Source organism: Hippopotamus amphibius, chromosome 1 (assembly GCF_030028045.1).
Source record: "Hippopotamus amphibius kiboko isolate mHipAmp2 chromosome 1, mHipAmp2.hap2, whole genome shotgun sequence".
Taxonomy (NCBI): domain Eukaryota; kingdom Metazoa; phylum Chordata; class Mammalia; order Artiodactyla; family Hippopotamidae; genus Hippopotamus; species Hippopotamus amphibius.
The window spans coordinates 30,089,358-30,115,846 of NC_080186.1; the positions used below are offsets into that span (position 1 = coordinate 30,089,358).

The window sequence follows — 26,489 nt, forward strand, 5'->3', positions numbered from 1 at the left end:
TCTTTGTGAGATGAGAAGAAAGGGAGGCCCCAGTCATCCCACAGCTCTCAGCTTCCCTGGCTCGCGGCTGGAAAGCGCCAGGCCACGTGCTGCTTGCCCACCCCTACACTCCAGCTTCCCTCCCGGTGGCTGGTTCTAACACCCCCAGGCTATTTCTACACTCTCCCTGGTTTGGAGATATTAGAGACAGCAAAGGAGGCAGGAAGACAAGCTACTTAACTATTCTAATGACGTGGTCAAGAGGCAATATACTCAACAAACTAGGAATAGGAGGAAACTACCTCAACATAATACAGGCCGTATATGAAAAGCGCACAGCTAACATCATACTCAATGGTGAAAAAAAGGAAAGCTTTCCCTTGAAGATCAGGAATAAAATAACGATGCCCACTCTTGCCACTTCTATTCAACACAGTACTAGACGTCTCAGACAGAGCAGTATGGCAAGAAAAAGAAATAAAAGGCATCCAGATTGGAAAGGAGGAAGTAAAATGATCTCTGTCCATAGATGACATTTTCTTACATGTAGGAAACCCCAAAGATTCCACAGAAAACACTGTTAGAACTAATTTAAAAAATACAGCAAAGTTGGAGGATACAAAATCAAATCACAAAATCATTTGCATTTCTACACACTAACAATGAACAATATGAAATGGAAATTAAGGGACTTCCCTGGTGGTGCAGTGGTTAGGAACCTGCCTGCCAATGCAGAGGACACTGGTTCAATCCCTGGTCTGGGAAGATCCCACATGCTGAGGAGCAACTGAGCCCATGAGCCACAACTACTGAGCCCTCATGCCACAACTACTGAAGCCTGTGCTCCGTAACAAGAGATGCCACTACAATGAGAAGCCGGCGCACAGCAACGAAGAGTAGCCCCCAATCACCACAACTAGAGAAAGCCCGTTCACAACAGAGAAGACCCAGTGCAGTCAAAAATAAAAATAAATTTATTTTTTAAAAAAGAAATGGAAATTAAGAAAACAATCCCACTTACAATAGCATCAAAAAGGATAAAATAGCAAGTTTCTAGGTGGCACAGTGGTTAAGAATCTGCCTGCCAATGCAGGGGACACGGATACAATCCCTGCTCCAAGAGAAACCCACATGCTGCGGAGGAACTAAGCCCGCGAGCCACAACAATTGAGCCTGTGCGCCACAACTACTGAGCCTGAGCTCTAGAGCCTGTGAGCCATAACTACTGAGCTTGTGTGCCACAACCACTGAAGCCCACGTGCCTAGAGCCTGTGCTCCACAACAAGAGAAGCCACCGCAATGAGAAGCCTGTGTACCACAATAAAGAGTAGCTCCCGCTCACTGCAACTAGAGAAAGCCCATGTGCAGCAATGAAGACCCAACGCAGCCAATAAATAAATAAATAATAAATTTATACATAAAAAAAGGATAAAATATTTAGCAATAAACTTAACCAAAAAAGCAAAAGACTTGCACACTGAAAACTACAAAACACTGCTGAAAGAAACTGAAGACACAAATAAATGGAAAGACATCCATATTTATGGGGTGTACACTTAATATTGTCAGAATGTCCACACTACCTCAAGTGACCTAAAAAGTAAATGCAATTCCTATCAAAATCTCAATAGCATTTTTTGCAAAAGTAGAAAAAAAATTCTAAAACTCATGTGAAATCTCAAAGGACCGTGAATAGTCAAAATGATCTTGGGAAAGAAAAGCAAACCTGGAAGCCTCACACTTTACTTCAAAATATTACAAAGCTACAGTAAACAAAACAGTACAGTACTTGATATAAAGACAGAAATATAGACCAATGGAACAGAACAGAGAGCCCAGAAGTAACCCCTCACATTGGTCAAATGCTCCTCCACAAGGATGCCAATGCCACATGACGGGAAAAGGAAAGTCTCTTCAACAAATAATGCTGGGGAATTTGAATGTCCACATGCAAAAGAATGAAGCTGGGCCCTTACCTTACACCACATACAAAAATTAACTCAAAACGAATTACAGACCTAAATGTAAGACCTAAAACTATGAAACTCCTAGAAGAAAATATAGAGGAAAAGTTTCATGATATTGGATTTGGCAATGATTTCTTGAATATGACACCAAAAGCACAGGCAACAAAAACAAAAATAAGACAAATGGCACTACATCAAACTTAAAAACATCTGCACAGTAAAGGAAACAATCAACAGAGTGAAAAGCAACCTACGGAATGGGGGAACATATTTACCAACCACATATCTGATAAAAGGGGGTAATACCCAGAATACAAAAAGAACTCTTACAACTCAACGATAACAACAACAAAACCCCACAAATAACCCAATGAGCAGAGGACTTGAATAAACATTTCTCCAAAGAAGATGTGCAAATGGGTAATAAGCACATGAAAAGATGCTCAATATCACTACTTATCCGGGAAACGGAAGTCAGAACCACAACGAGATATCACCTCATGCCTGTTAGGACCACAAACAAACAAACAACAACAACAGCACAAAAAAAAATACAGAAAATAACAAGTGTTGGCGAGGCTGTGGTAAAATTGGAACCCTGTGCACTGTTGGTGGGAATGTAAATTGGTGCAACCCCTATGGGAAAACAGTACGGAGGTTCTTTAAAAAATAAAAATAGGATACAGCTAGATATTATCATACTAAGTAAATGAAGTCAGAAAAAGAAAGGCAAATACCATATGATATTACTTACATGCAGAATCTAAAATATGACACACATGAACCTATCTATGAAACAAAAACAGAATCAAGGACATAGAGAACAGACCAGTGGTTGCCAAGGGGCAGGGGGCTGAGGGAGGGGTGAAGTGGGAGGTTGGGGGGAGCAGATGTAAGCTTTTATATATAGAATGGATAAACAACAAGGTCCTACTATGTAGCACGGAGAAATATATTCAGTATCCTACGATAAACCATAATGGAAAAGAATATTAAAAAATGTATATATGTATATAACTGAATCACTATGCTGTACAGCAGAAATTAACACAACATTGTAAATCAACTGTACTTCAATAAAAATATTGATAAAAATAAAATAAAAATAGAACTCCCATGTAATCTAGCAATCTCTCTTCTGAGTATTAGCACAAGGAAAGGAAATCACAATTTTGAACAGATTTCTTCACTCCCATGTTCACTGCAGCATTATTCACAACAGCCAAGATGTGGAAACAACCTCAGTGTGTGCTGGCTGATGAATGGATAGACATAAGAAAATTATATACGTATATATTTAATGATGTGTTATTCAGTGATTTAAAAAAAAGATACCTTGCCATCAGCAAAAACACAAATGAACCCTAAGAGCGTTACGCTAAGTGAAAAAGACAGAGAGAGACAAATACTGCATGATCTCACTTATATGTAGAATCTAAAAAAGCCAAACTCACAGGAACAGAGAGTAGGTTGGTTTTTGCCGAGAGCTAGGCGGTGGGGGAGACGGGGCGATGTTGGTCCAAGGTACAAACTTCCAATTATAAGATGAAGAAGATCTGGGGATCGAATGCATAGCATGGTATACGTGAAAGCTGCTAAGAGAGAGCTTGAATTTTTTCACCACAGACGCATAAAACACAATTATGTGAGGTGACGGACGTGTTAACTAACCTTCCCATGGCAACCATTTCACAGTACACACATACACCAAGTCACCACATTGTACACCTTAGACTTACACAAAGGTATAGGTCAGTTACATCTCAATAAAGCTGGGGTGGGGGTGGGGGTAAGTACATGTGATACAGACAGACAATGGAATACTATTCAGCCTAAAAAAAGGAAACCCTATCACATGCTACAACGTGGATGCACTCTGAGGACATTATACTGAGTGAAATAAGCCAGTTACAAAAAGACAGCTACTGCATGATGCCACTTCTATGAGGCATCTAAAGTCATTGAACTCTTAGAAAGTAGAATGGTGGTTGCCAGGGGCTGGGGGGAGGAGGAAAGAGGAGCTGTCGTTCAAGGGGTACAGAGTCTGCATTTTGCAAGATGAAAAAGTTCTAGAGGCCTGTTGTACAATAATGCGCACGTAGTTAACACTACTGTACTGTACACTTAAACATGGTTACTTTGGTAAATTTCATGTTGTATGTTTTTTACCACAATAAAAAAAAAAACTATTGCTGCCCAGGTCACACAACCCAAAGCAATTAAACCATAATTTCTGTGGGGTGGGACTCAGGCTTTAGTATCTCTTTTAAAAGCTTCTCAGTGATTCCAAAATGCAGGCAGATTTGAGAACCTAGTTTAGATAATGTTGGGGTCGGGGGGGAACAGTAACAAACAAAAATAAACAAAAAAAGATGTAATAATGCCAGAATAAGGTACCACCAGGTTACTGGGAGGAACGATCCTGACTTCACTTTAGGTGTGTTACACAGAGGGGTTCCCAAGAGAAGAAGCGGGAAAGGCAGCCAGATAAGTGGTTCCAGGGCGCCCACTAGGTATCAGGGAGGGAGATGGAGATCCGAGAGCCATCGGAAGGTGATTCGATGAGACTGCCCAGGGCAATGCACAGAGAGAGAGAAGGCAAAGCTTTCAGGAGATAAGCCCAAGAAAAGGCAGGCAAAGGAAGAGGAGCCTGGGAAGAAGAAGCCAGAGGGGCAGGAGGCATAACCAGGCGCAAAGGAGGCTACAGAAGCCCGGGGCAGAGAACACCGAGGAAGGTTCCCTGCTGACTCTTCCCATTTTTAGCTACTGGTCCACAAGCAAGAGCTTCGGTTTCCTTATGTGTTGACTGGAAACAGTAATGACCCCCTAAGGCTTGCTGTGAGAATTTTATGAATTAATGCACATGGAGAGCTTAGCACAAATATCTGACACAGAACAAGAGTTCAATACCAAGTTCACCCGCTGGTTGGCAGTGTCATGTGCTGAGCAGAGGTGGGGTAAGAAAATGATTCCAAGTGCCCTCTGGCTTTAACAATGTGCAGGTTCCTGGTCACTTCCAGGGGCTGAGGGGAAGCAGACAGCAGGTGGCAGCTGGGCCAAGGAAGTGGAGACGAGGGCATATGGAGCTCACTCTTTGGAAAGCGTATAAATGGGGCTTCCGGTTTTAAATGGTAACCATCGAGCAGCCCCCACCTCCAGCCTCTCCCAAATTCTAATTAAAACCCAAAGATACAGAAAGAGTTGAAAACACAGAAAGTCACCATAAACTCGTCTTGACAGCTGACTGCCAGAATGGGGGGATGGGGAGTAGAACAGCATATTTCCACCTATGATAAAGCCAGTGGAACTGGACTGAAAAGTACAATTGTAGCGAACCCCCAGGCTATGCTGCCCACAGAGTGACATTGCCTCCCATCCTAAAAATAACTTGAAAGATCCTTTATCCTTCCTCCCACTATCTGACCCTCAAAAAAAAAAAAGCAAGGTCTTTGTCAACTGGACAACGAACGCACAGCCATTATTCTACTGCATAGTTGCTTTGGAAGAAAAGTGTTCTTCCCTATCCCTGGAGAGTGCCTCTCAGCCTAGATACACTTGGAGATGGCAGCTCCCAGAAAAGATGTAGGCACAAAGGGAAGAGGAGTGATGAAACACCCTAGGAAGGGGCACAATCTCTTATAGATACAGATGGAGGGCAGAGATAGGAAAGAGCCAGGAATGTCATTTTTTACAACTACATTTGTTGAACATTATCAGATGACCAGGATATAGAGGTAGGCGAAGGTTCCATTTCAGCCCCGCAGAGCTATGTTTGATGAAAGCCTGATAAATCCTGAGAATGGAGCTAAAAACTGAGCCCAAGCACTTGCTCTCCCACTGTAGATGTGTGATGAGATCCAGCCAGCACCCAAGTGGGGCTGAGAGTAGAGCAGACACTACTGGAAACCTATTCAACGGCCATGCTCCCCTTCCCTGCTGACTGAGCCCAGTTTTTGATTCAGGGTCTACTGTCTCCCTTCAGATGACTCAGGTTAATTCTGATTGTCCTAAAACATCTATGTGCACTCATTTCCAATAATTGGGTTAGGTTGGGTTCATAATCCAGTTCTGGCCAAAAAAAGGAGAAACCACCTAAGCGGAGGAGTGATTCTGAGAAAGGTTTCTTGCTCTTAAAAAGATACCAACCAAAAAAAAAAAAAAAAAAGACAAGGAAGATACAATCCTTTTCCTGCCCTGGATGGAAAGATGCAAAGGATGTGATGTCTGGAGCAGCTGCATCCAACTTGCCACCATAAGGGAGCCAGCCTATGTTATAAGGATGGCAGCGTGAAGAGAAAGAAAGAATCTGGGTCCTTGAGGGCACTGTTGAGCTGCTGAATTAGCCAAGCTCTAATTCTACTCTTCTTAGGTAAGCTAAGAAGTCATTTCAGTCAAATGTCATTTGCACTGAGATGTATTGTTACTTGCAGCTGAAAGCCTCACAAACCAGTCCAAAGGACAATTCATATATGTTGGTTTTGGTTTTGGTTTCTAATCGTCTATTTCCTTGTTCAAGAACAAGTACACAGAGAACACTAAGAAATCAGGCATATGAAAAAATATTTCTGAATAAGCAAAAAAAAAAGTATTATTCTAAAGACTCAGGAGAAGCAGCTCTTTAAGAGTGATTAATATGACAGTTAGAAAAACAAGTAAGGAGACTGTTTGGCATCTTCAAGAAGATGAAAGAAAACACAGCATCCTGAAATAGGAGCAGAAGGCCCTGAAGAGAAAACAGATGGAGAAGAAAAAGAAACAGGATGAGATGAGATAAAAGTGGAGAAAGTGAGAAAGGCTTGTAGGGAAACTAAAAATGTTTTAGCAAAATTGAAATATTTAAGTCATGGGCTTCCCTGGTAGCACAGTGGTTAAGAATCCGCCTGCCAATGCAGGGGACACGGGTTCGAGCCCTAGTCCGGGAAGATCCCACATATCATGGAGCAACTAAGCCCGTGTGCCACAACTACTGAGCCTGTGCTCTAGAGCCACGACTATTGAGTCCACATGCCACAACTACTGAAGCCCACACGCCAGAGCCCATGCTTCCCCACAAGAGAAGCCACCGCAATAAGAAGCCTGTGCACTGCAATGAAGGGTAGCCTCTGCTCTCCGCAACTGCAGAAAGCCTGCGCAAAGCAATGAAGAACCAATGCAGCCAATAAATATAATTAATTAATTAATTGAAAAACAAATAAATAAATAAATGAAAGTCATGGGGGCTTCCCTGGTGGCCCAGTGGTTAAGAATCTTCCTGCCAATGCAGGGGACACAGGTTCAATCCCTGGTCCAGGAAGATCCCACATGCCGGGGAGCAACTAAGCCTGTGCGCCACAACTACTGAGCTTGAGCTCTGGAGCCCATGAGCCACAACTACTGAGCCTGTGCACCACAACAACTGAAGCCTGCATGCCTAGAGCCCGTGCTCCGCTACAAGAGAAGCCACCGCAGTGAGAAGCCTGTGCACCTCAATGAAGAGTAGCCCCCGCTCACTGCAGCTAGAGAAAGCCCATGCACAGCAACGAAGACCCAACGCAGCCAAAAAAATAATTACAAATATAAGGAATTTAACAAAATCACATGCAGAATAGGAAACTTAAACCTCTTAGTCTTTGGAACATCAAGTAGACAATAAGAAGGAACTAGAAGAATTGAATAACATAGTACTTAACATGTATAGAGATAGAGAGAGGGGGAAAGAGAGAGAACACTGCAGTACAAAAATAATACCCATTGCTTCAAAGGAGCCATAGAATAGTTAAAATGGTTACCATATCTTATCCCACAAAGAAAACCACAACAGTTACTTTAAAAAATAAACATTGTACAAACCTCTTTCTCTAAACACGAAGCAGTAAAATCAGAAACAAAAAGATAACAAAATAAAAACAAGTCATCCAGTAATTAAAACATTCTCTAAAATAATTTTAGTCAAAAATATAATACTAGAAGAAAACATAGATATAAATCTTCATGACCTTGATTTAGGCAATGGTTTCTTAGATATGAAACCAAAAGCACAAGCAACTAAAGAAAAAATAGATAAGCTGGACTTGATCATAATTTAAAACTTTGAACTTCAAAGGACACTGCTAAGAAAGTGAAAGATGGGTGGTTGCCAGAGGTGGGGTGAGGGGTGGGCAAAATGTGTGAAGGTGGTCAAAAGGTACAAACTTTCTGTTATAAAATAAGTCCTAGAGATGTAATGTACAGCATGGTGACTATAGTTAATAATACTGTATTGTGTATTTGAAAATTGCTGGGACTCCCTTGTGGTCCAGTGGTTAGGACTCCGCACAGTCACTGCCAAGAGCCCAGGTTCATTCCCTGGTCAGGGAAACAAGATCCCACAAAACTGTGCAGTGTGGAAAAAAAAAATCACTAAGAGAGTAGATCTTAAAAGTTCTTGTAATTATGTGTGGTTATGGATGATCTAGACTTATTGTGGTGATCATTTTACAATAGATACAAATATCAAATCATTATGTTGTATACCTGAAATTAACATCATTTTATATGTCAATTACTTCTCTGCTTCAAAGAAAAGTGAGTGACAACCCATAGAGTAGGAGCAAATATTAGCAAATCAGGTATCATAATGGTTATGTGTTGAATTGTGTCCCCCAAAAAGATATGTTGAGGTCCCAACCCCCAGTGCCTCTAGAACATGACTTTATTTGGAACCATGGTCTTCACAGAGGCAATCAAGTCAACATGAAGTCATATGGGTGGGCCCTAATCCAATGTGACTGGTGTCCTTCTGAAAGGGGGGAAGTTTAGACACAGAGACAGACTCTCATAGAGAGAAGATGATGTGAAGACACACAGGGAAAAGAGGGCCATGTGATTGCAGTGATGCATCTACAAACCAAGGAAGGTCAAGGACTGCCAGCAAACACCAGAGGCTACAAGGAAGAAAGGATTCTCCCCCAGGGCAGTCGGAGAAAGCATGGCCCAGCTGACACCTTGATTTCAAACTTCTAGCTTCCAGAAGTGTGGGACAAGAAATTTGTTTTAAGCCGTCCAATTTTTGGTACTTTGTTATAGCAGTCCTAGGAAAGTAATACAAAGGTATCCAGAATATATATATATATATATATATATATGAATGACACTATATATATATATGACATATATATATGACAAAAACAACCTCTCATAACTCAATGACAAAAAGAAAACCCTGCACATGAAAAGAGGTTCAACATCATCAGTCATTATAGAAATGTAAACTGAAACCACATTTCATATTCACTAGGATGGCTATAATCAGCAAGACAAACGAGTGTTGGTGAGAAGGCGGTGAAACTGGAACCCTTGTACATTGCTGGTGGGAATGTAAAATGGTACCGTGGCTTTGGAAGACAGTTTGGCAATTCCTCAAAAAGTTAAGCAGTTCCTCAAAAAGATAAAAAAAAGTTTCCATATGTATTGGTCAGCTCAGGTTGCCATAACAAGATACTGGGTGGCTTAATAACAACATTTATTTTCTCACAGTTCTAAAGGCTAGACAGTCTAGATGAAGCTTGCAGATTCATATTGGTATTCTGGTGAGGGCTCTCTTCCTGACTTGCAGATAGCCACCTTCTTGCTTTGTCCTCACCTGTCCATTCCTCTGTGTATGCACAAAGAGAGCAAATGAGCTCTGATGTCTGTTCCTCTTCTTGTAATGACACCAGTTCTTGGGATTAAGGCCTCGCCCTTATGATCTCATTAACCTTAATTATTTCCTTAAAGGCCCTGTCTCCAAATATAGTCACGCTGGGGGTTAGGGTTTCAACATACGAATGTGGGGTAGACAATTCAGTCTATAACATCACATGACCTAGCAATTCCACTTGCAAGTATATAACCAAGAGGACTGAAAGCCTATGTTTCCACAAAAACTTGTACATGAATGTTCATAGCAGCATTACTCTGACAGCCGAAAAGCAGAAACAGTCCAAAGTCCATAAACTGATGAATGAATAAACAAAAAACAAAACAAAACAAAAATCCACACAATGGACTATTAGTCAGCCATAAAAAGGAATGGCACACTGATACCATCTATATCAACATGGACAAACCTTGAAAATACTATGCTAAGTGAAAAAAGCAAGACATAAAAGTCCACGTACTGTATAATTCCATGTATATAAAAAACCCAGAATAGGCAAATCCATAGAAACAGAAAGTAGATTAGCAGTTATTAGGGGCTGGAGGGGGTTGGGAGCAATGAGGAGTGACTGTTAATGGGTTTCTTTTGGGGGTGATGAAAATGTTCTGGAATTAGAGAGTTTGTGATAGTTGCATAGGAAAAATGACTGAATTGTACACTTTAAAAAGTAAGTAAAATTTTATGGTATGTGAATTACATCTACAAAGAAAATGACAATATGAGCAATGTGATATATTATGTATAAAAACACACTGGATGTGACCAAAGCTATACTCAGAGGAAATTTCATAGACTTTTAAAAATATTAAAATTCTAATATAAAAACTAAGTACTGGGACTTCCCTGGTGGTCCAGCAGTTAAGAGTTCACACTCCCAATGCAGGGGGCCTGGGTTCGATCCCTGGTCAGGGAACTAGATCCCACATGCATGCTGCACCTAAGACCCCGCATGCAGCAACTAAGAGCCCACATGCCGCAATGAAGATCCTGCACACAGCAACAAAGACCCAGTGCAGCCAAATAAATAAATAAATACTAAAAAACAAACAAGCAAAAACAAAACTAAGCACTGAACTCACCTAGAAAAAGACTTCAGGAAATCAGGAGGATGGTATTAATGAAGATAAAATCATAAAATAAGGGACAAAAATAAAGAGCAATGGAATTGATAAGTTCAAGAGCAGGTTATTTGTCATAACCAATAAAATAAACTTCTGACCAGAATAATTTTTAAAAAAGAAATCACAGGACACAACATGAAGAAATAGGAAGTAAACTCCTGATACTACAGAAAGTTTTTAAATAAACATTTCTGGGCTAATAAATTAGAAAAAGATCATCAAAAGATTTTCTATGAATGTACAGATTAACAAAACTGATTCAAAAATAAGTTATAGAAAAGACTGGGAACATCAGCAAGGTACAGTTTCCCAGGCAGTTTTGCATGCCTTCAAAGAACGATAATTATGTTATTTAAACTGTTCCAGAACAGAGAAAAAGAAGAGATTATTCCTGATGCCTTTTTCAAAGCCAGCATTACCAAAATACTAAAACTTGACAAAGAACATAATAATTTAAAAAAAAACTAATCTCTCTTATAAATGTAGATGGAAAAAATATTAAAATATAAGCAAATTAATTTAGCAAACATTAAAATAATAATACACTCATCTGCAGTAGGGTATAATCTAGGAATGCAAAAAGAACCCACATTGAAAAATCCATTAATAGAACTCAGCATATCAAAAGGTCAAAGAAGAAAAACCATGTGGTCATCTTGAAAGATGCTTAAGAAGCATTTTGTAAAATTAACATCCATTGCTGATGTTTTTAAAAAATTTCAGTAAGAAGTGAAAGCATTATATGACCAAGGGGCTAAAAGCAGGGCTTTGGTAGTAGACAGACCTGAGTTCAAACATGGGTCTCAAACACTAGCTGGCTGACTTTGGATAATTCATGTGGCCTCTCAGACTTCAGTTTCATTATTTGAAAGATGATTATCATTTGATTTGAATGAATTAATATAGCAAATCATAGTGCACAGTGCCAAACAGAGCAGCACTCAATCAGTGGACGCTTAGTATTTTTATTAATAAAATGGAAACAAGACTATATCCTTAACTGATTTTTAAATCCATCTATATCATAACAGGATTGTTATCAACAAATACCACATAAAAACTTGTGTTACATATATTATACAAAAGGGATTTTATAGCAGATAGTTTCAGGTATGGATATAGAAATAGAAAAAAATGTAGAAGGATATACTCCAAGATATTAGTAGTTGTGTATCTCTGAGTAATAGGATTATGAGTGCTTTTTTCTTTTCCTATTCTGAATTTTTAAAAATATGAATGCAATAGCAAATGTTAAAAAAAAAATGTTGTTCCAGAAAATCGGACAAGTTGGGAAATCTCTCCCAAAAGGCAGTGGAAATGGATTAAGAGCTGAAAATGATAAAGGAAGCAACAAGATCTGAGAATCAGAAAACAGATATACAACTCAAGGTTTAGAAAGAGACTTAAGAGTGAGACTGGAGTTATCAGAAGTTCTAGTCAAAGTAATAACTGAAATTTAAAAAAACTGAAAAAAATTTTCCACGAATAAAAAAAAGTATGCAGATCAAAAGTTTTATTATGTTCTAGCCAAACTCAATGAAAAGAGGTCAATATTGGTTAAATTTTATTTTCACCAGTAGGCTAAAGAATTATACAAACCTTCATGTGTGTACACATTTATAACCAAGTTACCTACAAAACAATGAAAATTACCTTGGCGTCAGACTTCTCTGCAACACAAATGCCATTAGACGGGGAAGCGGAGTCACAAACGGATCATATCTTCTCAGATATGAAAAGACTCAGAAACCAGACCACTCACTTATCTTTCTTGCAAAGGACACTTGAAGGATTACTTGAAGCTGTACCCCAGCTGATGAGGCAAATCAAAAGTAACTGTCAAGAATGAGGACTGTGTAGTACCAAAGGATTGTAGGTCTTCGTTTATTCATCTCAATTCCAGACTCCGAAATGTGACTGCTAAGTGTTGACCAGCGAATTCTATCGCCCCTACAGTCCGACCCTCCGTGCTTCCTTGCTCTTTTCCAGGACCAGGAAAGAGGGTGACCACGCAGCAGAACCCTTTCAGAGACCGAGGGATGGAGGCAGAGGGACACACACAGGGTCCCTCTTTCTAAGACAGGAAAGAAGGAGGTATGATTCCGCTTCCCATTGAAATTGTTGAAAAGGAAGGCAAAAGACTTAGGAACCCTCCACCTCTTTTTCCGGGAAACGAGAGGCAAGGCAACCGCAGAGTTGGATGTGGGGCAAAGGCTTGCTGCGAGGTCAGCAGAAGGAGGAGCGCGCACTGGCTTCCGCGGACTCACGAGCACTCACCACCTCTCTGGCCCAGAGGCAGAGTCCCCTGCATCCTCAATCCCACCCTTGCGGCCTTCAGGAAGGGGGCCGGGCATTTTGAAGACCAGCGATCGCAGTTTCTGTGGGGTGGCTGCGAGCTGCGGGGACGCTCGCGGTGGGCGGGACGGAGGAGCGCGCCGGGTGCGGAAGGCCTTACCTCCGGGCCCGGTGGAGACGGTGACCTGCGCGTAGGTGGCTCCCGCGGCGGCCGCCGGGCCGGACACGCCGTTGAGCGCGGCCACGCGCACGGTGTAGCGCGCGCCGGGCCGCAGGTGCAGCAGCGTGGCGGCGCGCTCCCGCAGCCCCGCCTGGCGCGGCACGAAGGCCACGCGCGGCCCGCACGGCTCGCACGCGCCCGCCGGGCCCTCGCGGCCGCAGCGCAGGCACAGCAGCGAGTACGTGACGTCGGAGCGGCCGCCCGAGTCGGCCGGCGGCAGCCAGCGCAGCCGGAGCGCCAGCGGCGAGCGGCTCAGGCTGTACTGCAGGTCCCGCGGCGCCGACGGCGGCCCTGGGGGCACAGAGGCGGGCGCCGTCAGGGCGGGGGGGAGGGATGGGGGAGGGAGGGGAGGAGGGGCGGGGGCGTGGCCAGTGAGGGGGCGGGACGGGGGCGTGGGGGCAGTGGGGGCTGGATGTGGGAGCCGGGCGAGGTCGGTGATGCGTGGGAGGACGTTAGTGAGGGGGTGAGGTTGGGGCTCTGGGGACCCAGCAGAGTGTGAGGGGCGGGAGTCCCCCTCCTGGCCGGAGAGTTAGGAGAGGTGAGGGCAGGGGTGCTTGGGGGCGGCCCACACGGCGATCCCCCCAGCAAGCCTAACGTCATCCCTCCGTCTGGACTGTCTCTGTTGTCCTGGTTCTTCCAACCCCAGGCCCCGGCCCCATCACCACCCCAGGCTCCCCTCCCTCCGCTCTGCCGTCTGGGTCGCTGGCCCTCACGGGCGCCCTGGCGATCCCGAGGGTGGAGTCCCTGCCCTCGGAACGCCTCGATTACGCCTCTGTGGACCGCGCGCCACCCACCCACCCACCCACCCTCCGGAAGGCATTCAGGAGGGCGACTCACGGGTGCAGGACGCCGAGGGCGGGTCGGTGGGCGAGCGCGCGTAGCTGTCCTGGCACACGCAGAATGTGGACGCGTTTTCCAGGGCCCGGCTGTGCTCCGGGCACGGCGAGCAGAGGGGCCGCCGCGGGGACACCTTGTAAAACCCTGGGGGACAGGCTGCGGGGAGGAGCTGCGTGAGGAGGGAGCTCGGCCACAGATTCCCCCCACTTTCCTGACTGCCCCCATTGGGGTGGGGCTTATCTCCTCAAATTGTGATGGGAAAGGGGGGTGGTCTTCAGCTGCAACTCCAGCACCCGCCCTGGGGTAACAGCTGGTGACTGAACAACGCAGTATTACCTAGCCCTTAGTAAGCGCTTAACGTGCAAGCACTGGCGTATTTCTCTTTTAGTAATTCATTAAATGTTCATAACCTGCGAGGTATCTACCTTATCCTCATTTTTTAAATGAGGGAACTAAGGCTCAGAGAGGTTAAGTAACTTGCCCAGTGTCCCACAGCTAGTAAATAGAGGGATTCCAACTGCGGCGGACTGGTTTCGGAGCCCACACCACACTGCCCTAACACCCACGGGAAGAAAAGGAGCCAGACTCTCCGGTTGTGATGTGAGGATAGAAGAGAGAGGCCTCCAAGGGGTGTTCCACAGCTACTCAAGGACAGACACCCACACACTCCCGGTTACAGAGACAAACAGTCTCTCACACACACACGCTTGTCAGAGCTCATCCTCCCACCTCCACTATTTGGGGGTGAATGCATCATAAATCCTCCACTGATGCATTTGGTTCCCATTTGAAAGTGGAGCCAGCCCGGTGGAGAGAGAAGAGGGACAGTGAAAGTTCGCTGGTTCTAGCCTTGGCGTCTCCTCGTTACTTTGCTTCTGTCATTTCCCTCACCTCCCCCAGAAGTCAGTGGTTAAGAGCAAAGGCTTTTATATCTGAACAACCTGGGTTTGCAGCTGAGTCGAACCACTTATTTGCTGTGTGCCCTTGGGCAAGCTGGTTGACCTCTCTGAGCCTTGTATAGAATACCTATCTCAGAAAGGTGGTTATAATCCACAAATGGTCAGAAGACCTAAATAGACATTTCTCCAAAGAAGACATACAGATGGCCAACAAACACATGACAAGATGCTCAACATCACTAATTATTAGAGAAATGCAAGTCAAAGCCACAGTGAGGTATCACCTCACACTGGTCAGAATGGCCATCATCACAAAATCTAGAAACAATAAATGTTGGAGAGGCTGTGGAAAAAAGGGAACTCTCCTGCACTGTTGGTGCAAATGTAAGCTGGTACAGCCACTATGGAAAACAGTTTGGAGGTTCCTTAAAAAACTAAAAATGGAACTACCATATAACCCAGTAGTCCCACTATTGGGCATATACCCAGAGAAAACCATGATCCAAAAAGAAACAAGTTGCATAATGTTCATTGCAGCACTATTTACAATAGCCAGGACATGGAAGCAACCTAAATGCCCATCAACAGATTAATGGATAAAGATGTGGCATATATATACAATGGAATATTACTCAGCCATAAAAAGGAATGCAATTGAACAATATGTAATGAGGTGGATAGACCTAGAGTCTGTCATACAGAGTGAAGTAAGCCAGAAAGAGAAAAACAAATACTGTATGCTAACACATATATATGGAATCTGAAGAAATGGTACTGATGAACCCAGTGACAGGCAAGAGTGGAGATACAGAAGTAGAGAATGGACTTGAGGATACGGGGCTGGGGTGGGGGGCGAAGGGGAAGCTGGGACGCAGTGAGAGAGTAGCATAGACATATTTACACTACCAACTGTAAAATAGCTAGTGGGAAGTTGCTGTATAACAAAAGGAGATCAACTTGATGATGGGAGATGCCTTAGAGGGTCAGGACAGGGAGGGAGGGAGGGAGTCGCGGGAGGGAGGCGATATGGGGATATATGTGTAAATACAGCAGATTCACTTTGGTGTACCTCAAAAACTGGTACAAGAGTGTAAAGCAAATATATTCCAATAAAGAGCTAAAAAAAAAAAAAAGGTGGTTGAAGGGTTGAGATAAAACATGCAAACTGCTTAGCCCAGTACAGACAACACTTACACAGTAATGGTGGTAATTACTCTTCCTCCAACTCAAGCCTGAAGTGGAAACAGCTAAACACCCACTTTAAAAAATTTTCTCACCAGCTGGGCCAGGGAGGGAAGCAATGGCTCCTGGCCCTCCTCTCAGAGCTTGGGCGGGCCTCACCTGGTTCCCTGCCCCCGCCAGGACTTCCCTGTCCTTCTCCTCTGCTTTAGCTGCTTGTGGAAGTCTGGCTGCTCTCAGCCCCAAGAAGACATAGTACAGCAGAAGGGATGCAGACTAGCCTTTGGGAAGAAATTTCAGCCTGTCTGGGAGAAGAGGGCAGAGGGCTGAGGGTGCCTGTTATCTAGAAGGCTTAGGGGTTTGTTGTTGGGTTTTTTGGGGGGAGGGGTGGGGGAGGCACCCATCTTTCCTAGAGCCCTGGGTTTTGGGCAGCTTTGGGCAGGGCCTCCGAAGCCCGGGAGGCTTTGGAAGTCTCTGCCTTCAGAACCAAGCACGGGGCTCACTAACATGGTCTGGTGGGCAAGGACACCCCGGGCTGGGACTCAAGAGGCCTGGGTTCCAGTGTTGGCTCCGCCACTTCCTGTGCCTCTCTGGCCTCAAGAAACCATCAGTCAAATGTCAAAAATAAACATGGCCTGCCCACCTTCATTGTGAAATAAGAGAGGGATCTGTTTGCAGGGCCTCCATGTATATGTGGGCATCTGGGGTCCCAGAGATGGGTGCCATCAGAGACAGCATTGCTTATCTATACTTGGAGAGACTGCTTAAAAGAGGTTGTATTGAGGGGCAGACTCAGGAAGTGACTCCTGACTCCCGGCCCCTCCCTCCCTCCCTTCCCTAAGGTCAGAGTCAGAAGTTCAGGGGTCCTCTAGGTCAACTCCCACTGGCCCATCCTCCAGCAGCTTTCCTAGCAGTAACCACAGTCTTTGCTCAGATACTTGGTAATGGGGAGCCCACCTCCTTCTGAGGCTGCCTCTGCTGAACAATGCTGGCAGTTAGAAAGTGCGTCCTTTATGTTGAGCCCAGATCGGCCTCCCTGCCTGTAACCCCCCTCATGCCACCCCATCGCAGGGGCTTGATGTGCCCTGTAGAGCCTTAGCATGTCTGCTTGGGTGCCTCTGCTCCGGGTCAGTCCTACAGAGCTTTGAAGACATGAGTTGTTCACTCTGATTTTTCCCCTAAGGGAAACCCCAAGTCTTTCAATAATTCCTCTGGTGGCTGGGAGAGAAGGAACGAGAGTCACAGTCGCTAAAGAGAGAAGCCTCCACATCTGTCTGCCTTTAGCAAGGGCTCTGTAATAGCTGCAGAAGACATTTGCAAAGCCTTCCCTTTCTAAATACAAATCTGACCATTTCACTTCCCTTCTTAAAACCCTCCAACAGCTCCCCAATGCCAACCACCCCACCCATGCCACTCTTCCTTTCACACCTGTGGATCTTGTCCTATAATCTTACACCCCGTCTCTCCTGGCAAATTCCTGTTTCTCCAGATCCTAATTCAAAATAATACCTCCCTTGTGAAGCTTTCCCTGGCATCCTCCCCACCTCACTACTCCCCAAGGCAGAGTTGATGCCATTACAAATGGCCTTTGTCTGGTCTCAGCCAAAATCAGAAGTGGGTTTGGGTTCCTGAGTGTATGTGTGTGTGTGTGTGTGTGTCTCATTGCCCACAGTGTGTATCCAAACCCCCTCCTCCAGCCCCTGATCCATTCATTCAACAATTTTTTAGCATCAACTATGAATCAGGTGCTGTTCTGGGCTCTGGAGCTACAGCGATGAATAAGGCAGACCAGGATCCCACTGTCCACTGGTACAGATGCCCTCCTCCTACCTCACAGAGGGAAGAGAGGCCATCAGTTGGTCATCCCCTTCTCTACTAGCTCTTCCTGGTGACAGTACAGGGAGTGGAGCTGTAAAAGCAGTCCATTTAGAGTGTGCACTGTAGGGCACTGTCTGTAGAGTATTTAAAAACAATAAAACAGACTAAAACATGGCCTGTGTTTTGCTAGCAGCGTGCGTCAGCAATTCTGAGCCACATCAGTAATAAAAGACTCCTTCCCCCGTGGCCTACTGCTCCCACCCCCCCTGCTGCTCGGTACCTCACTGGCTCCTCCCTCACGTGTAAACAAGCCTCCCATCTACAGTAAAAATCCTCTCTCCACCCAGTGTCCTCCCCAAGACGCCATGCCCTCTCCTCCCCTTTCAAACCCAGCCTCCGGAGAATGTTTACATTCCCTGAATCTAGCTCCTCAGCTCCCTTCATCCTTCAGCCCACAGCAGCTGGTTGCTCTCTCCCATCCCTCAGCTGACACTGCTCTCACCAGGGCCACCAGGCAGACACTGGCCATTCCTCACCTTATCTGACTGCTCACCAACATTGCAGGCCATTCCCTCCTGGATGCCTCCAACATGCTTGGCTGCCATGAAATCACACTCTCCTCCAGCCTCTGATCACTGCCTTGCAGTCTCTTTTATGGCCTCCGTTTCTTCTGCTTCCCCTTACGTATTGCTATTCTGTGAGACTTCATCATCGGCCCTCTTGCTTCTTACCCCACACATTCTCCCTGGTCTGTCCCAGCCACACCTGTAGGTTCAAGTAGCATCTATCTCTGTTGCTGAGCTCCAGACCCACTTTCTAGCCATCTCCACTTGAATGCATCATGGACACTATCAATTATATATGTCCATTCATACCCTGTGTCTCTACCCCAGTGAATGACCCTGTATCCATTCAATCCTCCAGGTGCAGACAAGTCAAGAAGGACTCATTTCTCCTTCCAAATCACATGGTCACCAAGTGCTTTGGAGCCTATCTCATAAACACATCCATCCTTCTCTCTCAATGATCTCTGCTACTGCCTTAGTTCAGACCTTGTGTTCTTTCTCCTGGACCATTGCATCATCTTCCTTCCTCTAATTCTTGCTTCTCCAATCCTTTTTTTTTTTTTTTTGTAACTGCAGCTTGAATGATCTTCTGAAAATACGAAGTTGAATATGTTGGATCTCTGCTTGAAATACTCCCTAATGGTCTAAAGCATAAAGTCTAAGCTCTTTATCCCAATGTTCAAGGCCCTTCATGATTCACCGCTGCCCCTCTCCAGCCCCATCACCCCTCACGCCCCCAAATGCCCTCTGCTCTAGCCATGCTGACTTGCTAAGCCCCAAGCATGCTACATTCTCTCCTACCTCCATGCTTCTGCACACAATCTCTTATCTCAGAATGCTCTCGGCTGCCTGGAAGAAAGGCCTTCTCAACATCTCTCTCCACCCTTAGAACTGGGTTCTCCTGTCTCCAGGCTTCCTCAGCTCTCTGTTGGTATATATCACACTCTGTGCTAACTGCTCATTCATCCAATACATTTCCATTGGGCACCAGCCATATGTTCTGTTATGGACACTGGAGCTGCTGAGACTAACACAACCCATTGCCTGAGCTCAAGAAGTTCCTAGTCCAGTAGTGGAAACACACATAAGGAGGTCACTGCAGACCATGGGGTAAGTGCAGAAATAGAGGTTTGGAGAGCATAGAGGGGGATCCCAACCTTCCCTGGAGCGCTCAGGGAAGTTTATGTCTCCAAGTTTCTTACTGAACCACAAGTTCTCCCAGGGAGGAGATGGTGACTTTCATCTATATACGTATCATAAACCCTCAATAAATGCAGGTGGTGTGTTCTCAATTCATGTTGAATAGATGACTGAACAAAGGAATGAGAGCAAGTTTAGTCACTGCCCCCGCTGTCTTCCCACCACTGTATCAATCTCTCTTTTAGATCATATATCACCCTGTTGTGATTTTTTAATTTTTACATCTTTCCATCTAGACTGAGTTTCTCAAGAGTTGAGATTATACCTGATTCATTTCAGTTGCCCTGGCACCCAGAAAAGGACCTGGCTTAGAAAAATCATCATTTGATCTTTCTCCATTAAGTGCACACATCCACACCCAATTCTTACCCTCAGTCCTCAGAGCTACAGATAGGGGAGAGAAGGAAAGATCCATTCCTGGTGCCCCCATGACCAGAGTGTCCAACAGAACCCCCAACATGGAGACTTTCCCCCAGGGGGCACAGTGATTCTAGTTCAGAGGGTTGGGTGGGATCTTCGTAGTCATCTAGTGCAATCTCCCAATCTCTCTTTCCAGCTCAAGAATCCCCCTGCCAGCCACTGACCTGCATATCGTCTGTGACAGGGAGCTCATTCCCTATAATGTAACCAACCCCACCAGCCTCTAGTTAACAGAGTTGGGCTACTGTAGCGTTCTGCCTTGTGCATAGGGGAGGCAGCATGGTGTAGTAGAAAGAACTTGAGAGTTGGGCAAATCTGGATTCAAATCCAGTTCCCCACTTACTAACTGCAAGTGAGATGTTAATCTCTCTGAGCCTCTGTTTCCTCATCTGCAAAATATGGATAATGATGTTTTATTGCTGTAAATAAATGAGAAGGCCTGTGCGAGGTGCTTATCATGGTGCCTGAAATATAGGTCCCTCGTGCCCCCTTCTATGGAGTCAAATTCACCTCCCATTAACTTCACTCACTGGTGCTGGCTGGACCCACTGGAAGCACCACAAAAATTCAGCTCCACATCCCATGGCTTCGCCACTCCCCATCCTGCCTCTTTCATCTAGGACACACTCTCTCCCAACTGCCACCTGCGCGCTACACTCCCACACCACACCCCCCAGTGCGCTGGATACCTTCACAGATGTCACCACGTTCCTGGAATCCCGCACTGCAGCTGCAGCGGCCCACGGGCACCAGCCACTCGCCATCGGCACCGCAGTGCATGCGCGGGGGGCTGCTGGGCTCCCCTTCCGAGTGCGCCACGCACGTTCCGGTCACCTCCACCAGCGTGGAGAAGGCGCTCTCGGCTGCGGTGGCTGGGAACGCCGCCAGACCCCGCACCGTGGCGCGGCACTGCTTGTAGTAGACGCGCACAGAGACCAGCGCAACGCATGCGCCCACGTCCTGGAAGGCCAGGTGGAAACCCCGCCGGCTGAGCGGACCGATCTCGCGCACCTCTGTGTTCAGCTTCATCTTGCGCTCACCCAGGTCGCCCTGAGTGAAGCTCTCGTCCGCCGCTATCGTGTCGATCTTGCGAGGCCGGCTGCCGCCTGGGCGGGGACGCCCGCGGCCCAGGTCGGCCTCGGTTTCCAGGTAGTAGACGTTGAAAGTCTCCTTGCAGGTGCCCGAGGCTCCAGGGATGCTGCTGCAGTCGCGCAGTGTGAACTGCAGCTCCACGAAAATGCGCTGCCCGCGGCCGCGGCTGATCCAGCCAGTCTGCAACCAGTTGTCCTGGTTGGGCTCCAGTACGTTGCACACCTGGTAGGTGCGGATGGGACGGTCGTGCTCGTCCACGCCGCTGATCTCCTCCCACTGGGGAGGAGAACAAAGATGTGGGCAGCTCAGAGCCAAGGCGCCCCCAAGAGGTCGAGCCCTGGCGGTGACTCGGGCTGAAACCCCTTTCCCCAGCATTTTGCATTCTCTTCTCCCCTCCTTCCCCATACACACCCCTGAAATTATAAGACGCCGAGCTGGGAGAAACGTTGGAGACAGAGTCCAATTGATGGGGAAACTGAGGCTCCAAAGAGACTTAAGTAGATATACATGTCGAGTTAGTAGCAGAGCTAGGAAAGGAGTCTCCTGGCTCTCCAGCCAGTGCCTTTCCACAACACCAAGCTGCTGTCACACCATCACATCTCCCCACCACTACCCCAAGTTTCCGAGCCTCTGTAAGGATTCCAAGTCTTACTTGTTCTGTCAATCCGTCAATCAAAAACACTTCTTGGAGGATCTATTGGGTGCAAGGCACTGTCAGGCATTGGCTCCATCAACATGCCACGTTTCTGTTCCTAGACACAGCCAGTTCTCTTCTCAATTTTTTTTTTTTTTTTTTTGGTCTGACTGGACTCAACGTTTTCTAATAGGCCACACTGGCTTGAAGCTGGGGCTGCTGGAGACCACATGCTTTGAGGAGCATTTTGATCTGATGTAATCATGGGGAGATTGAGGGACTGAGTCCTGGACCACCAGAGGATCCTTGGGACAGGGAAGGAAAGGTTTACACTTACCCCATTACTCGGCAGTGCAGTCCAGCCAAGCTCAGCCTGGGAAGCCTTGGAATCCAGGAGGATGACTAGAGAGATGGGAGAACAGAAATGTCAGAAAGCCAGAAGTTCAGGAGGGTGAGATCCTTTGGTGAATTCACTTTAAACTTGCTAACTGAGGGAATTCCCTAGCAGTCCAGTGGTTAGGACTCTGTGCTTTCACTGCCGAGGGCCCGGGTTCAATTCCTGGCTGGGGAACTAAGCCTTGTGGAGTGGCAAAAAAAAAAAAAAACCTTGCTGAGGAAACAGATAATGTGGTGAAGGACATAGACAAGGTTTTTCCACTCCATACCTCCCCAAGAAGAGGTGTGAGTACCTCTAGCCTAAAGAAAGGTAGCCACAATGATGAGGGAGGAAGCCTGTATTAGTTTCCTATAGCTGCTGTGACAAATTACCACAAACTTAGTGCCTTAAAACAATAAAACTTTATTCTTTTACATTTCTGGAGGTCAGAAGTTGAAAATTGGTTTCACTGGTCTAAAGTCAAGATGTCAGCAAGACTGGCACCTTCTGGAGGCTCACTGGGGAAAGTACATTTCCTTGCCTCCTTCAGCTTCTAGTGGCCACCTGGGTTCCTTGGCTTGTGGCCCCCTCCTCCATCTTCAAAACACAGCATTCCAATCTCTGCTTCTGTTATCACATTGCCTTCTCCTCTGACTCTGACTCCTCCTGTGTCCCTCTTATAAGGACCATTGTGATTACAACTGGCCCACCCATATAATACAGGGTAATCTCTCCAACTCAAGATCCTTAACCACATGTTCAAAGTCTATTGCCATTTGTGATAACATTTCGGGTTCTGGGGATTAGGATATGGAAATGTTTGGGGAGTCATTATTTAGCCTGGCACAGAATCCAAGACAAGTACTCTAAGCCTGGCTTTAAAATGAGGGATCAGTGATGCCACCGCCTTCCCAGTTTCCCTAAATTATAACTGAGTGTAGAAAGTGACCATGTCAAGGGATTCCTGTATACATCCCTGAATTCGCTTATGCTCAGGTGTTCTTTTGAGGTCTGGGGTCACCAGGGATGGAGAAGGCTTGAACATTTATAGTTTGACTCCCAAGTCCTCTGGAGAAAACGAAGTAGAGAGACCCTGCCAGCAGCAAGAGAGATAAAAATCTCTCATCTCCTCAGCCAGCCGCTTTTCCAGGGGCTGTCACCACCACTGCCTTTTGGAAGACTGTCAGGGTTCCTTTAATATATAAAGCCATGGCGCCTCCTATGCCAGAGAGGCTTGAAGTCACTTTCTTCCTCCAGGAGGCATCTGACCAACAGCCTGAATTCTGCTTCCAGTATCGGTCCCAGAGAAGCACAGGTTGGGACAGCACAGCAGCAGCTCAGAGACAAGAGCCCAGGCCATCCCCAAATCTTGGAAGGTTACTCATCTGGAGCTTAAGCAAGGGGGTGGGGCTCCAAGGTGAGGCCTTTAAGAGGGTTGGCCCCAGAGGCGTCAGCGACAATGGGCAGGACCGCTGACAGCTTCCCGATTTCAGTATAACTGACAGCACATCGGAATTGCATATTGGAAAGCATCAGAGATCCAGCGTCCCAACCAACCCCGAGACCAAAGCCTCAGATTCCAGCTCCTCCGAATTCTGCACCTGGATATTATGCCTCTGGATTCAACTGAGTGTACAGCTCCTCCAAATCTAGAATCAGAGGCAAGACGCGGGCTCTGGCACAGCGGACAACCCCAAACCCGGCAACTCAGATCGCGCTGGTTAGTCTACGCTCTAAATTCAGCACTGCGGACAGCTTCCTTGTCAGCACGTCGGGCAGCTCCCGGACCCAGACAAACCCCCACCCCCACCCCTCGCCCCGCCACTCTAGCCATCAGACCCCCCGCCCCCGCCGCGCCACCAGCGCTCTACCTCCTGTTCGCCACGCAGTGGTCCCCTAGTCCCCCGCTGTTCGGGCTCCATCCCGTCTCTCCATACTCCTCTCAGCTCCGCATCTCCCTGCCCCCACACCTCCCACCTCCAATTGCTCATCCTGTCCGTCTCACCGGCCCCTGAACCGTCGCCTCTGGCTCTCACGGTTCCTGGTCTCTTTCTTCCCCAGCCTCCAGGTCTCCAGCTCCCGAGCTGCTCAATGCTCCTCTCTTCTCCGTTGCTTAGCCACCTTTTCCTCCGTCTCTCCAGTTCTTTGCTTCTCGCTGCCCGCTTGCTTCAAACCCCAATACAGACTCCAGTCTCTCCATACGACTCCTTCCCCCGGCACCCCAGTTCTCCAGCCTCCTATCTTTTGGCCTCCCAGTCTCCAAGAACAGCCACCAGTCTCCTCACCTTCCTCGGCGGTCCCGGGTCTCCCTGGTCCCAAAAGCAAGGCGAGACAGAGCGGCATTAGGCAGACGAACAGGCGCAGCGGATGTGGGCCGGCGCCGGTCTCCATGGTCCGCAGACCAAGCTGTCAGTGCGGCGGCGGCTCAAGCCGCGCCAGCCCCAGCATCGCTGAGCAGTGCCCCCAGACCCCAGCGCTGGCTGGGGGCGGGATCTCGCCGGTGACCATCATCCATGGGGACCAATCACTACGCACGGCCGCGGGAAGTCCACCAATCCCCACCAGCAGAAGGTGGAGGGGTGGAGTTTCATTGGCCTGGGGCGGAACAGCAAATTGGAGCGGGGGCAGGAAGGGGTCCCGCCAGTCTCCAAACCGTGGGGGGTGGGGCAGCGCTGAGAGCCGGTTGGGCTCATGGGGAAGGGGATGAGCTGGCGTTGGTGGCCCAGAGCGCTGAACCTTAGCCTCTCATCCCTGAGAAGTAGACGATGTGGGCGTGGCTTAAGGAGGAGCGAACCTCGGGAAGGCAACGACACTTGCAGCCTCTGAGCTAACCTGGAAGACCCCTTGTACCCAGGACTTGCAGGAGGTTTTGAAGCCTGGTGACCTGACCCCAAGCTCTGGGAAGCTCCTCTGCCTCCCAGCCCTTGGCTTCTTCCTGTGTCTGCGGGTCCTGGTATCTCGTGGCTCCACCCCGCCCCCTTTCTCCCATCCCTCGTCACACTCTCTCTCTCTCTCTCTCTCTCTCTCTCTCTCTCTCTCTCTCTCTCACACACACACACACACACACACACACACAGCGGCTGGAGGAAGAGGCCAAGCCCGACCCCGAGAGCTACTCGAGAAAGAAGAGGAAAGTGGAAGACAGAGTTCCACCCTACCAGCAGCTCTTCCGAGGCTGGGAAACCATGTGGACACCAGGATGGGCGGTGATAGATTTTGCATGAATGATTGGTTCCTCAGGTTCTTGCTCCAGCTGCCAGGACACAGGCAGCCCTCTCTACAACCACCCCTTTCCCCAGTCTGCTCAGAGCTTGGAGTTCCCCCCTTTATAATCCCTCTCCGCCCACCCCAGGGGGCTGGCGAGGAGCGCAGCGGCCGGACTCCCAGGCATCAGCGCGAGAGGAGGAGCAATCCCCGCAGAGTTCACCCAGCGCTGAAGAAGCCGGAGGGAAACGTGGAACACGACCTCTATCTAGTGAAGGTCATTTATGTGCTAGCTGAGGGTTTAAGGCGTTGATGGTGGGAAGGGCTGGGGCCCTCCAGGATGAGGGAGGCGGCTATTGAGCGCCACCATCTGGACTGAAATTGAGCGGAGAAAGCTCCACCCACCTTTGGCTTTTCAGAGCTCTTTTCTTGGGGGACACAACCCCTCTCCTCTGGAGGCTATATTAGCTGGAGAAGCCTTGAGAATGAATGTGAGTCCTGCATGGCCTGGATGTCTGTGCATTTTGTATATATGTATTCCACACCCCTTCAGCCAACACTTATTGAGTGCCATGCTCTGTGCTGAGGATACCTGGGTGAATCACCCTGTCTCTGCCACAATCCATACCTCTCTAAGCACCAGGTAGAATGAAAACTTCTGGTCATTTACACTGGTCACTTACAAGCCACTTTTGTGTCACTTCTGTGTATATGTGTGGTATGTGTACAGGCACACATGCTTGCTCACAAACATAGTTGCTGGACAGCAGCAATAGGAAGAGTGGCTGGGAGGAATTGGGCTCCTTTGCCCGTAGAAAGAAAGGTCATCAGGAGGGCCTGAGGCTCAGAGACCGCTGAAGACTGAAGCTCGCTGAGGAAGCAGAAGGAGATGTGGCGTCCTGCCGGCCCTTGAATGCAAGCGGAGGCTCTGAAACCAGATCTACCTGAGGAAGGGCTCTTACACCCCCACCTCCTTCCCATCTTTATTCTCCGCACGCTCGATTTTCTCCTCCCCCTTCTCCCAG

The 26,489-nt window shown here is 47.1% G+C and overlaps 1 protein-coding gene across 2 annotated transcripts in view; it reads right to left on the reverse strand.

The window, feature by feature from the left end:
- Positions 1-24,651, reverse strand: part of EPHA10 (EPH receptor A10) — a 39,664-nt gene extending 15,013 nt beyond the window's left edge. For both annotated transcript variants that reach the window (XM_057745292.1, XM_057745303.1), the window contains exons 1-5: positions 24,546-24,651; positions 22,222-22,286; positions 20,848-21,526; positions 14,077-14,232; positions 13,180-13,530 (exon numbers count right to left, since the gene is read on the reverse strand). In XM_057745292.1, coding sequence (XP_057601275.1) covers positions 13,180-13,530; positions 14,077-14,232; positions 20,848-21,526; positions 22,222-22,286; positions 24,546-24,651 — 1,357 coding nt within the window. The remainder of the gene's footprint in view (positions 1-13,179; positions 13,531-14,076; positions 14,233-20,847; positions 21,527-22,221; positions 22,287-24,545) is intronic.
- Positions 24,652-26,489: the final 1,838 nt, after the last annotated feature.